This window comes from Salminus brasiliensis, chromosome 17 (genome assembly GCF_030463535.1).
Source record: "Salminus brasiliensis chromosome 17, fSalBra1.hap2, whole genome shotgun sequence".
Classification (NCBI taxonomy): domain Eukaryota; kingdom Metazoa; phylum Chordata; class Actinopteri; order Characiformes; family Bryconidae; genus Salminus; species Salminus brasiliensis.
The window spans coordinates 29,759,391-29,774,020 of NC_132894.1; the positions used below are offsets into that span (position 1 = coordinate 29,759,391).

General features: G+C 41.5%; 1 protein-coding gene across 8 annotated transcripts in view; it reads right to left on the bottom strand.

Annotated features, from left to right (window-relative positions):
- neo1a (neogenin 1a) overlaps positions 1 to 14,630 on the bottom strand; it is a 174,906-nt gene that overhangs the window by 8,737 nt on the left and 151,539 nt on the right. For 4 of the 8 annotated variants that reach the window (XM_072660317.1, XM_072660322.1, XM_072660316.1 and 1 more), the window contains exons 17-25: positions 8,532 to 8,764; positions 6,418 to 6,556; positions 5,240 to 5,347; positions 4,898 to 5,092; positions 3,463 to 3,495; positions 2,983 to 3,036; positions 1,349 to 1,487; positions 970 to 1,205; positions 490 to 582 (exon numbers count right to left, since the gene is read on the bottom strand). In XM_072660317.1, the coding sequence (XP_072516418.1) occupies positions 490 to 582; positions 970 to 1,205; positions 1,349 to 1,487; positions 2,983 to 3,036; positions 3,463 to 3,495; positions 4,898 to 5,092; positions 5,240 to 5,347; positions 6,418 to 6,556; positions 8,532 to 8,764 (1,230 nt within the window). The remainder of the gene's footprint in view (positions 1 to 489; positions 583 to 969; positions 1,206 to 1,348; positions 1,488 to 2,982; positions 3,037 to 3,462; positions 3,496 to 4,897; positions 5,093 to 5,239; positions 5,348 to 6,417; positions 6,557 to 8,531; positions 8,765 to 14,630) is intronic. The other 4 variants (XM_072660320.1, XM_072660319.1, XM_072660318.1 and 1 more) reach the window with 3 other exon arrangements.

Genomic DNA, 14,630 nt, shown 5'->3' on the forward strand with positions numbered 1-14,630 from the left:
TTTTATTTAAAATTGGATGAAAACAGTGGTGGACACACCGAAAAGCCTTACGTTTGTGCATACATTTGTGCACTTTTATAGATGAATGTCAGTCATACATGTGTAGATCCCTATTAGCAAGTCAGGACAGATTACCTAATGACTCCCTACAGTTTGAGGGACGTGTGTGATGATTCCAGCACACACAATTTCAACCTGGTGTCTATTAGCTTCCATTATTTATTTCCGTTATTTTTTCCATAGTTAGCTACATTATCCTAGCAGAGCTCCAGTACAGAACTAAAGAAGCATCGAACGTGTCTTGGCTATTCGAAAATAATTTGGCCAAACTATTGCTTTAACAACACTAACAGTACAGCTTATGCATATATTCATGGGCTCCTATTTAAATATTCAACACCGACTCTGAATCATATCTTAAGAATAAGGTGTGCTCATTAAGTTCCCCTTTAACAAGGGGTCTCTGGAGGAAGGACTAGGTGCACTTACGCTGAGGGGGCTGTGCATCAAAGGGCATCATCATTTTAGGCCTCATTCCCCGACGCCCTGCCAGGGTAGACATGCTGTCCTCTGACTCATGGCCTGCAAACCAGAGAGTGACCAGCCTGTGAGAGCGAGCCAGGCTTCCCCAGTCAAGGGGCTTCACTACAGGCTGTTGCAGCTCTGATAACTGCAGAGACTGAATTTCTCCAGCAGAGGGCAGTGCATGCCCATCATTTTAAAGGCAGTTTTTGGCTAGATATTGCAGACTGTGTTAGAGCTGCAAAATATAATATTTTTAAATCAAATATATATAGAAGTGACTGGACCCTCCCGTTTGTGCTGGGATCAAATGAATTCAGTGCAATAACATACAAACAAAGCTATAAGCACATTAATGCATGTATTCACAGACAGAAAACTGAATGGTGGAAGCAGTGAATGAAGCAGGACTGCCAGACTGAAGCCGGGCCGAAGTGAAGGCCTCACCACGGTAGGAGTTGCGCCTCTGGAGCATCGGGTCCATAGTGCCGTCTACAGGAGTGATGTCCTGGGAGGTGCGTGGGATGGGGGTGTCCGTCATGACCGGATTAGGCTCGGGGGACTTATCGATGGGCTTAAGCTCCAAGCGTTCGTGGTGGATCCAGAGATCTGGTGGCTTTAGATCCTTGGAGTTTCCTTTGTACTTGTGCGAGCCATTGGCAGACTTGCATGCTGCTCGTTTCCTGAAGGAGAGATGAGATTTGTAGAAAGGTGTTCTGAGTATAAAGGGACTAGGTTGGTCATGTATCAGCTCTGCTCTGCTCGGAGTGTGTAGAGTTGGGCTGCTGGAGTTAAGTAGGAGATACACACAGCAGTAGGCTCTTACTTTTTCTGCTGGGAGTTGGTGCGGCGAGTGCACAGAAAGGCTCCCACCACAACCACGACAATGGTGAAGGCCCCCACAGACACGATGATGACGATGACGAGGATGTGATTATCACTAGCACCCGCCATGCCTGATTTACCTTGAAAATGCACACAATGACTGCTGTTAATGCAGGCATTTCACTTCCTGTATTACATATTAGAAAATGCTGACATTAGGGTCATATAAGCATGTATATTTATATAACCACGTGTACTATACTGTCCTTCAGGATCAAGTTTTCTTTCTACACACCTATTCATACATCTGTCTATATATCCATCTATCAATCCATCTATCCATCAATGAATCAATCAACTCATCCATCCATCCATCAACTTATCCATCCATCAATGCATCAACTCATCCATCCATCCATCCATCCATCAACTCATCCATCTATCCACTCATCCATCAACTCAACCATCAACTCATCCATCCATCTACTCATTCATCAACTCATCCATCCATCTATTCATCAACTCATCCATCCATCCATCCATCCATTAACTCATCCATCCATCCATCCATCCATCCATTAACTCATCCATCCATCTATCCATCAACTCATCCATCCATCCATCCATCCATTAACTCATCCATCCATCTATCCATCCATCCACTCATTCATCAACTCATCCATCCATCTATCCATCAACTCATTCATCAACTCATCCATCCATCTATCCATCAACTCATCCATCCATCCATCCATCAACTCTTCCATCTATCCATCCACTCTTCCATCTATCCATCAACTCATCCATCCATCCATCAACTCTTCAATCTATCCATCAACTCATCCATCCATCCATCCATCAACTCTTCCATCTATCCATCAACTCATCCATCCATCCATCCATCAACTCTTCCATCTATCCATCAACTCATCCATCCATCCATCAACTCCCTTCCATCCACTTATCCATCCACTCGTCTGTCTGTCCATCCATCCATTTAATCATCCACCCATTCCATTCCACCTGTTAGCTCACCCAGCTGTTCATCTATGAATTTATCCATACACCTATACGTCCTCCATCTATCCATGTATCTATCAATCTCCTCATTAATCCATCCATAAACATCAGTAATCAGTGTGTAAATGTCCTCCATCACTCAAAGGTTTGGAATGAGTTTTCCACGAACAGAGACCAACTTTGTTAAAATAACTCATTTAAATGTGCTGCCTCCACTTCCTGTTTTTAAAATAATTTTGTCACAATTTGAATAAAATGCAAGCTGTACAAAACCGCCCAGAAAGAGAGTCCAAAAACGATAAACAAAGCTGCAGATGATAATCTAATTCCTGAGAAAATGAACATCCAGAATGCCTTGTATTTGAGAAGTGGCACTATAATCTTTGTGGTAATGACACTGACATGTACACCATCTTATTTCATCTTTAATAACTTCTTGTTATTACTTCTTGTTAGTACCTAGCATATAATAATTCAGTCTGCACAGTACAAGTTATTACTGAACACAATAACAATTACTGAGACTGATTTCACACTGTTAAACAGTAGCTCATACTGAGAAAGCATGCTCAACACAAGATGTCTTTATGTACTGAGCGGTAGCAGATACATTACCAATGCCAGGATCTAGAACAGTGGGCCGGCCTGGTTTCCCTGGCATACTAGAAGCTAGAGGGAGGAACAGACAAGAGCACATGAGCACTATACAAAACCCACATTTATCAGCATGACAACAAGATGCTGACAGCAGGACTCCCTGCCTGATCCCTCACTGCAGTCTGTTTAGCAGTTAGCCGTATCATTATCTCTGCCTCATACATCAGTACAAGATCAGGATGACCAAAGAGTGGCTCCTGATGCTCTGCTGGACGTGTGTATCTGCTGCTTCCCACATGTGTCTCTTGCTGATAATCTACTGAAGGAAAACTTTAAGGGTCGTTAGACAAGCTAATCAGGCGACTTCTACTTATGCATCCAGCACCTGGCTCGAGCTCTCAGGGGTCGCCAGCGACGCGATTCGAAGAGCAGGAACAACGAGTAGTGCAGTGCAATTCAGGGAGACATTAGAGAGATAAGGAAGGAAAGAGCAATTACCTTGGTCATTAGCCATTTTGTCAGAAGATTCAGCTAGCGGACCAGAGGGGACAGACAGAGCCGAGGAAAGAGAGAACACAGAGCAGACTAGTTAGCAGGAGCGCCGTGAAGCAAGAGCAAGAAGCGAGAAGCAAAGTGTGTGAGTACCCGTGACCAGAGGGGTAAAGGTGTGAGCAGAGGGGGAAGCTTTGGTGGAGTGCATCCACATTATTTGCCCATTAAGACTTCAGTACTCTTCTTATTACTGTCTGAATTTGAAGGCTTTGTGTATTGTATGATGTTGTGAAGAACCTTGTGTCGTTGTATCTTGTCTTTTGTAGTGCTACAAATAAATACATTTACCAACCTAATTTACCTACTGTAGTAATTTACTTTACCCATAAACCTTTCTAACATATGTACTATAGTTGTTCATTACTTTACATACAAACTCATTAAATTACTTTGAACTTTTTAAGTTTACTGGCTTTCTTTACTTAAACACTTACTTTATCGTTTAATAAACTTGATTACATAATACCTTTACTTACTTTTTTTTTCGTACATTCTAACATACATTTTTCTTACATACACTTACTAACTGTATTTCTTAATTAACGTTATTAACATATTATACATTCTTTTTTACCTTACTTATATACTAACATTACTCATTCATTTTATTTACTTTCCGTACAAATGTAATTAATGAATTTTACTAACTTCACTTATTTTTTAACTTTATTTATTTACTAATTTTACTTTTACTTACATCCAGTATCTGTATTTTTAATTACCTTTACTTGCAAGCTAACTTTACTTATTTTTGGACTTTACATTTACATTACATACTAATTTTACATACTTATTTTACTAACTTTACTTACAAACTTTATTAATGAACTGCACTTACATACTTTACTTTCTAACTTTACAAACAAACTTTACTTACCTTACCTAACTTAGACTTTTACTTGTTCATTTTACTTTCTGTATTCATTCATTTTATTTTCATTTCTGTTTACTCATTTCTGATGTTTAGTCAGCATGTTTGGTGTTGGAAATTTCTTTTTTAGTTTTGCACTGGTATTGTGTAAACTGTATGTATAAGGTACTGACAAAATTGGATGCTATTTTTATACTATTTTAATGATTTTATGTTCCAGATTTCTGATAAACACTATGCCTTGTCAGACACAAGTCTGTCTAAATCTGCTCGGCAACATTTAGGAAGTTCTGGTTTGATTGCCAGATCATTTCTCTAAATAAAGTTTATCTCCTATCCGTCAGTCCTAACTCCAAAAGGTGGAGTCTGCCCACAAAAAAGGCCTCCACCTCCAAGTTCTCAGAATTCTCAGAAATCCCCTTCTACAATCATACAGTCTCTGATACTACAATCACACATAGAAGGTTACTAATCTGAGAAAGAGCGCTGAGCTCTTCGTAGTGCATGTACCTTTAGGGGTGCGGAAATGGACTGCCTCAGACATGGGGCCCATGCCCTTGGAGTTGCGAGCTTGGATCTTGAAGTAGTACGTAGTGTCGAGGGTCAGGTCCTGGATCTGGTGGGTGAGTCGGTTTCCCACCACCGGCTCGATGACCCAGTCATGCACCTCGGCATTCACATCCGTGCTGTAGTAGATAATGTAGCCTGGAACACAGAGACACAGAGGAGAACAAATGGGCTTTCCTGCTGGACGGCTTATTGATAATGTTGTTGAAAGCAAAACAATGTGTCAGTCAGATATAATCCATTAGCCAGCAATTAGGGAACAATCCATTAACACTGAGGCTTTACCTGTAATTTTGCCATTGGCCTCTGAGGGAGGTTGCCAGTTGACTATAATGGTGCGCGGCCGTCCCTCCTTACTGACCACAGTCACGTCTTTTGGTGCAGAGCTGGGTGCTGAGGGGAAAATATAATAAGGATGAATAATCAGGGGGAAGTGTGAAAACTACAGATATATGCTCCATGTTAAAACTCTGAAGACAACAAAAAAAATTAACTCTTTTGTGTACTTTGCTTTGCTTTGCGTACTGCAGTTTTACAGTGGACCCTCCAGTAAACATATCAGTTATCAGAGCACCAGCAGAGGAGCCTGCTCGCTATCTCCTAAATAAGTGGTTTGGTGTGTATTTTTCATATATGCAATTTGTGACTGTAAATGTGCAGAGTAAATATCTCTACTGTCCAGAGAAGAAGGCTTTCTTCTAGATTTTGGAGCACTGCTGTGAGGATTTGATTGCATTCAGTCACAAGAGCATTTGTGAAGTCAGGATGTTGGATGACCACCACCCCACCTTATCCCAGAAGTACTAGATGGAGCACCAACCATCATTCCAGAGAACACAGCTTCACTGCTCCACAGCGTAATGCCAATATAACCCTCTAACCCATGCCTGACATTGGCATGGTGCCAATAGGATCTCGTTTATCTGCTTCAGAGAGTCCTATTCTTTTGGCAGTACTTCTCTACAGGGACTAGGCAAGCTGCATGTGTGTATTTGTGTGTGCGTTTGCACATCTGTGTCAGCAAAGTGAGCAACTAGTAGCTAAATGCATTCCTTTGAAGAGGTGTCCGCAAACATTTGGACATATAGTGTATCTCACAGTGATCACAGTTTTGACGGTGAAAAAGAAAACGTTATCGTGCTCTGTATACTACAGAAGACTCTTGTCCTCTCTAATGTCCCTGGAGGCTGCAGTACACCCACTATTAAGGAACCTTTTGCAGGGATTTCCCTCTTCTTAACTGTAAAATAAGGCGTGACCAAGGCTTTTGATAGACAGTGTAATACGTTACTGTATGACACTGATCAAATGAAAAGACATTACTATGCTCTCCAGCTGCTGGAAACATCTGCGCACATAAATATTCTTTATATTAAACTGGATGCAGGTGGTCCTTGCGCTTGAGATGGCTGTGGCATGCGTCTGTATGTGTATGTGTGTGTGTGTGTGTGGGGTTGCCTTACTTGCTTCAAACGTCGTCCCATGAGCTGTCATGCTCCAAGTGCTAGTTTTCCTGCCTTTGGTCACCATGACAGAGAACTCATACAGCGTGTTGGGCTTCAGTCCCGTCACCATGTGACTGAGGTTGGTGGTGTTAGCCGTCTGAAAGAGAGTCACACAGATGAGTCAGACTTTTTCATGTCAAAAAACAAAGCAGAGAACGGAAATCCAAGATTTTTAGGCCAGTGGTTTCCAATCCTAGTGCTCACATCTGATCCAGCTCTTAAAAAAGCCTAGACTGAGTTGAAGCAGGTGTGTCAAAGCAGGAAAAACACAACCCACAACAACATGCACACACTAAATATATATAGAGCATATAAAGAGCATTTCTATTCATGGTTCTTACATGACAGCAATGATATATGCACTGCATTGACAAAAGTATTGAGACACCTGCTCATTCATTGCTTCTTCTGAAATGAAGGGTATTAAAAAAGGGTTATCCTGTATTTGCTGGAGTAACTACTGTCCAGGGAAGGCTTTATACTAGAGTTTGGAGCCTTGCTGTGAGGATTTGATTGTATTCAGCATCAGGGATTTTGGATGATCACCCTCATAAATAATACTAGACTCTCATAAGGAGAGATCTGGAGATGTTTTAATGAACACAGTGACATAAAACCATTACTTTTTTTACATGCATGTTATTAGTATGCACAGTACTGTGTATATACAGTATATAGATTTGCTAAATGTTTTATTTTTAATGTGTACAGTAGTGTGAACTGCCAGCAGCGCAACGCTGATCTGAAATACAATTCCACTACACATCTGTTAATGCATCATCTAAATAAGCCAGCACCCAGCCGTGTTTCAAAGGGCAGCCACTTCTCAGTCATTGACCATCTCTTCAGTGGCTGCAAAGAAAACTTGTGATGATGGACAGAATGAATCGCTGGACGGCTAAGCACAATGACTGAAAAACACCAGATGCCAATACACACCATTGAGAGAGATAGATTTTAGTCTCATTAGCCTCTTTGCACCAGGCTCCTGCATACCATGAAGAAGCACCACTATAGAGCTATCTGTCGAAATGCTTCTGGGAGAGGAAGGGCAAATGTAAAGTCCAGCTAGCTTCAGTCAATAATCTAGATAGCAGAAATGACAGCTGGACTACACTGGCCACAAGTGACCAACATGACATTTACATGCCACAACCGGCAGAAAAATGTCTGTAACATGACTAAACAACATGTTGCTCTAGATAAGAATGTATGTAAATGTACTGTAAATATACTCTACATGCACTATATGGACAAAACTATTGGGACACCTGCTCATCATGGGTATTGAAAAGAGTTTATCCTGCGTTTGTTGGAGTCTCTACTGTCCAGGAAAGGCTTTCTACTACATTCTGGAGCATTGATGTGATGCATGTGTGCATCTGTGTCAGCACTGGACAACATTTAAAGTACCTGAATGCAGTCATTAGAAGGGGTGTCCACAAACATTTGGACATACAGTGCATTTACAGGTAACAATAATTTGCACTTTCCATATATGAACAACCATCCAAAAGTGTTGTGAAGTACAGTCGGGGTCATAAGTATTTGGACAGTAAATTGCCTCTGTATACCATCTCAAGATGTAATTGAAGTGTAGACTTTCAGCTTTACTTCGAGAGGTTTAACAAAACTATTGCATTAATCGTTTAGCATTTACAGCTATTGTTTATACAATGACTCCATTGCACAGGTTCTAGAGTAATTGCAATACATGCCAATGCCATTATACTGCCTCCACCATGTTTGGCAGATAATGTGGTTTGCTTCAGATCACAAGCCCTTTGTTTCCTTCCTCGTGCTCGCCATTGCAAAAATAAAATAAGGAGGAAACAGGCCACATCTGGCGTTACTGCTTATCAATCAATTGTTACTTTAATTGGTAATGTCAAATATTTTATTAAATCCTTTAAAGATAAAAAATCTATTTGTGTCATTACAATTAGTGTCATTGTCCGAATACTTATATACCCTGACGGTATTCCTAGGGGGGTCCAAACCTGAACCCACCCCCTCCCAACTCTGCAAGAAGCAGAACAACACTGTTGTTGATTTGATTGGATGTACGATACCTTGTACTTGGTGTTTGCGGGTATGTTGGTCTTCCAGCGTACGGTGTAGTAGCGAGCGTCTGTGATCTTCTGGTTCTTAGGCAGAGAGTTGTCGGCCCATGTGACCTTGATAGTGTCGTGGCTCAGAACTGAGGCCTGAACACCCACGGGAGGCATCATGGGAATAGGGTCTGGTACTGGAGTGTATGGAGGATGGAAAAGTTCGTACAAATCAACGTCAGGGTCTATGGGGTCTGCAAGCAGTTAACACAACGTCCCATGGCAAAATAAAAAACGGGAAGGGGGTAAAACGGGGAAAATGCCAAAAAACGATAAGAACAGAGGAAGGGAAGGGATTTGTGGGGATGCACAATGACAGAATGGAGGGAAAGAACCATGTTAATGAGTTAATCAGGGGAGTGGTGGTGGCGGGGTGGGGGCAACATGGATTGGGAGGGAGAAAGAGAGAGAATATTCTATTAGAACATCAAGAGACAGTCACATACATCTCAAGACTACTGGTACTACTGCTACAAGACCAAGAACAGTTCAGTAAACTAGCTTTAGTGCACTACTGATATTAATAGTGTGGACATAAAGAAGAAACAGACCTTTAATAAGACAGAAAACACAGAATATACTTTTAAATGAACAGTCCTTTCAAAAAGAAAGATATTTACATGGTTTTCGACTTTCCCAAATGTAGACGCAGACGCAGTCAATGTTTAGTGTGTAGAGTTTACTTCTTTGGCTCTGTGATGGAGCTACAAGACTACTGTAGTAAAGTAATAGAAGTGTATACCCCACTAGTCTGCATGGTGCAAAAAGCATGGCTATGTTCTGCATAGTGTCGCTTTCCTACAAAAAACCTTTTCCGTTTCTGTTGTTTTCAACTTTTTGATTTAATGTGAATCCGGCAGTTGTTTTTCCATTGTGTCCGCCATAAAAAATTATGATCAGGGCCCCGAGTGGTCCAGCGGACTAAGGCACTGTCACTATGATCTGAGTAACGCTGGTTCAAATCCCGGTTATGCGGCTAGCCATCGGCAGCCGAGGCCCATTCCATTGGTCTTGCTCTCTCCAGAGTGGGTAGATAGCACTCTCTCCCTACATCGCTTCACTGCAGTGCTTGCCATCACTGGTGTCTGCAGGCTGGTGCGTTGCAGCACCAGGTTGCCCAGAGATGTTGCATCAGTAGCAGTTCAAAAAATGAACTAGGTATGGGTTGGGTATAATGGGTAAAAAATTAGATAGAATTTATATAAAATAAAAAAACATGATCATAATAGAAATGCTCCAAAATGACTTAAATACATAAATTTTCTTTACATTGATTTCCATTAATAATTGAGTTGCCATTTTTAAAAATTCAAGGTTTCTGCTCGTAAGCGAGGATATTATGCATATATATATTAGAATTAAATAAAACAAACATAAAAAACAAAATCCACTCTGACTGGTCAAACTGAGTCGCATGTCCAGAAATCCAAATAGTTGCTGTCATGGAAAAATGGCAGCTTTTCAGCAAAAAGGAAAAAATCTTCTTTACTTTTAACAGAAGTCGCACACATTTCATCCATCCTTCAAGTCATTTTGGAGCATTTCTATTGGTCCTGCCATTTTGACACAATATAAAGGACGACTGCCAGAGTCACATTATGTCATAAACAGTGAAAAACAGTATAACTTGATTAAAAAAGGCCTGATTTCCCTTTTTCACCATTCATTTTGGACAGCAGAAAATCTGTCCTGCTCAAATAGATATAAGCTACCTGTCTGTACAAAGCTGTACTCGCCTCAAATCACCTTAGGTTAAGTCATTTCTAGTAGACGTGTTCTGTACAGTATGGTAACAGTCCCAGAAACCACATAAACAAGCCTATTCAAGATTACCTGACGAAGCTTCTTAGTGTTTATAGGCTAAAGAAGCAAATTTCAGACACAAGACATGTCGCATGCATGCTGATCATGCGGCAGACATGCTGATCGAAAACATTTGGTGTATGGGAAACTACCCCCTTAAATTTTAACCCCTCGTTCATACTGTGCAGAGGTTAAGGAATAAGATGCCTCACATGACTGTGGGCTCAAGAAACACAGCGCTGTTCAGAGACAAATGCTTCCTTCTTATTTTCTGCTAAGCTCCGAGAACAGCGCCCTTGTCTAAATCAAGGTTTCACAGGAACGCTTTCAAGATAGAAAACCTTTTCCATGGAAGAAAACAGCTCTCGCTGACGCACGCAGGGTTCAGTGGCCTCTTGAGAGGCAGAACAGATGCAGCCCAGAGTGACCACCCCCCTCCTCCGCCACGCAGCTATAGCTTTCCGATCACGGCAGCTCTGCTGCAGCTCTCCGGCTCGTGTGCTGCAAGGCCGCGGACACAGAGGGTCAGCCGGCGGCAGCTGGACAATGCGGCTCTGTACGGATCCGATCCTATTAAATGTGAAGTAGTCTACCTGATGCTAGATTGCGCTTTGAACCACCTGTTTTCCCAGGCACTTGCGCCAGTCTGGCCAGGGTGCGAATGGTGGGAAAGTGTGCTCGCGTATGTGAGAAAAAACAAAACACGAGCGGTCTCTGGCTCACACCCTTCACTGCACGCGAAGCACTTTAAGAAGACTCTGGGAGAAAAACACTGGAACTGCTTTACACAGTGCAGCAGCAATGAAGCAGCTATTTTTATAGCCCATTGTGCCGGCTCAGTGTTTCCACAGCACATTCTTCACAACTTTGGTTTCATAAATGGAATGAAGATTGCATCCAATCTCTGCAGCCAGTGGCTACTATAAACGTTTTAAAGGGCCTCCATCATGGAAGACTGGATTTACTTAGTTTTATGGGAATAAAGATGTTTGAGACAACATGCAAATACTGCTAAAGCTTCGAAATGCAGTCCACATATAGAAACAGAGCTCCAAAACAACCTGGTTTTATATGACCGCTCTTCTGATGTCTCAAGAACCAGCTCATTTACATACGTCCACCCATTCAGCTCTACCAATATCCATTCCCACTGCAGTTCATAGGAGTGTTTCAGCTCAGAGTGCTTTTTGATCGAGGCACCCCATCCAGCACACACTCGTTGAAAAGCCGACTTTGCATGACGCCAACATTGACATTTAGTTGAAAGTGAAAGGTGAAAAGCCGGCATTTTTAGTTCGTTGAAAAACGTCTAGAAAGAGACGCCCCTCTACGTCTAAATTAAACGTGCTGCACTGCTGAAAGAGCAGTTGAACAGCAGTGATCATGCTCAAAAAGACTAGTCTGGGTTTGTACACAACGTTTTCATCAGATAGTTTTCATGGCTATATTAGAGCTATACCAGGTTTTCAACGTCCATAAAGTCCATGGACGGATTTAGCCCAAAAAACAACGTCCATATGACACCTGGTGCTGGGTGGGACAATACAGAACAGCCAATCAGAACAGAGCTCATTCATCTTATGCCTGCCATAAAGCCAGACACACATTGTAAGTGGGCCTCAAGAAAAAATATAACATATAAGAAAGATGCAGGAGGATATGGGACCTGACATTTGCAGATGGCTGTGGCATCATTTGGTATTGAACTTGCGACCTCCTGATGATAGGGCCAACACCTAGATGACTGAAACACTTCTAAATTCATTTATGACAAGTTACATTTAATCTCCTGATCGCGACAAAAGACATTATCTGCTGATTTGCTACACTTTTACTGTTCTAAACCTGGCTAGTGCGCCCCCAAGTGGTTGTAAATTCAGGTCCGCTGTGCCTGTCATTCTTCAACTTTTTTTTACGTAGCAGTGAGCGCAGTCCGTTTTCTGATCAAGCCCCTAATGTGTTTTTTACAATGCGCTGGGAGAGCGGGAGACCCGCTGATACTGAGGACGGTTTTAGTCTTTAAAGGTATGGAAAAGTAGCACTTTGACATGCTGACATCCATAAGCTGAAAGATGATGCCAGTGGTTCGAACTTCAATCTACAGTTCAATACCAACAAAAAAGTTCCTTTAAAATCTAGGCCATCTCTCTATATATCATGTTTTCGAAAACTCGAACCGCCCTCCTAAACATCCCCAGATATTTCGGCAGCAGACAGGATAAGTCTGCCTAAAGTAGGGAAAGGAGCTAGCGTCTGATGATTGGCTGCAATAGAGGGAACAGCAGGGGGTCTCTGGAAGACCCTGCAGCTTGTTGACGAGTTCAGTCAGAAGGAACTCAGGAGGTATGATTCAGACCTAGCTCAGAACTGCATGCTGGGAGAGAAGAGGAGCGTATAGAGAATCAAGCAGGTAGTGAAAATCATGCTCACGCCCTCAACCATCCAAACTTGTATGTTTATCCTCCACACGCCGCGAAGGACGCAGATCTGAGAGCTTATGATCTGCGCGATCCACCGTTTATCCGCTTAGCTTAAATGTGCGTCAACAGCGCGCACCAACCAGGATTCAATCAAATCATTATAAAACATGGCATCCCAGTATGAAACGTGAGCTTCCTGCTGTTCTTTAGGGTCTCTAAAATCTGCTGCTCCAGTGGGGAAGAACTGGAGGAGGAATCTGAATAGCCTACCCTCATAATACTAAACTGAAGCTTGAATAAATGATGACAAAGTTCACTCCAATAATAGAATTACAGCTTCTCATTCCCAGCCCAGCTCTTTGTCAGAAAGCCATATCTCCATCATGAATAATCAACAAGGTTATGACTGGCTCGTTCATTGGATTAGTAAAGTGTTTAACCAGAGCGCCGTATCGCCTCACATCATGCTCGGCTTTATTATGCAGCGCCGCTTCCAGTCTTTTTCTGAAGTGCTAATGGCTTTGTCTGAAGCTCATAATCACCGGCCTGTCAGAATATGAATGCTTCTGGTTGCTAGGAAGCAGAAGCGCTAAAAGACTAAGATTGCTCTGAGTGTGTCGATGCATCCCTCTGTTGCTTTCTAATGAGTAGCCAATGACAGTAACGGCTCATTTAAAGTTCAGATAAACAGGGTCTCCTGAAATATCATCTGTGCATTAAAACAGCAGGAAAAAGACGTACCGCACTGATGTCATGAGAGATATTTATGACACATGATTCACTGTATGTATGCTTTCATTAAAGCTACAAAAAAAGACTATATTCCTACATACTGTGATGGGGATACACCTTGTGGTATATATTACAACACACTGCTGACACTGGGTACTGACATGGTTAAAGACTGGCCTGTGATATTTAAATATAAGGGAACTGCTGTTGGAGTACATGATTTTCTTGATTCATCAAAACTGCACCATAAATACTCTGAGACATTACTGCACGTGTCTGCATTAGTGGACTGGAGCCATTACTTATAAAGTCTTATCTTCTACCACTTGACTCTTAGGACCCGTAGACATTTTTGCAGCATGTTTTCACAGTTGGACGCACCTTTGTTGCTAAAGATTACAAAGTACTTACAGGAGACAGACACACACGCAAGATGTTATTTTCAGGAGATCATAGGCTACTCAAATATGTCTTGGACTTATGAGTACTTATGAACAACATTTTTATATTTGCATGAATCTGACCATATTTTGATAAAAATTTCTTCAGGTGTGCATTTTTTTTTGTTTGCATGAAACATATCTCATGAGATATTTGTATTGATTACATTGACAAGGATATTTATAAAATTTCCTTAAGTGTAGTCTGGTAGTTTCGGTAGCATTGGCTCCATAGAAAACAAGAACCGACTGCTAGTATCAGTTCTTGTGACATCTCTAGTCTCCATTTCTTATAACTCATGGCCTGCTTTCACACAGTCCTGCACTCTTAAAAATGAATGAGTTTCAAAAGGGTTCAAAAAGAGGCCACAGAAGAACCAGTTTTGGTTCTCTATAAATTAAGATTGTTTTGAATAGATACTTTTTTTTTTTATCAATTTACCGGTACACATTCTTCCCATTCACATATCAATCACAATCATGGTTCTTTATTGAACCATTGAGCCTCTTTTTATTGAGCCTCTTTTACGGCCATTTTTGAGGCTTGTAACTGCTTAGAGGCCTTATTTGCTTTGCATACCTTCACCTTATGTGATATAAAAAAAAAGTAGTCAAGATGACAAGATCGAGATGATAAGATACAGAGACGACAATTAACAAACAGT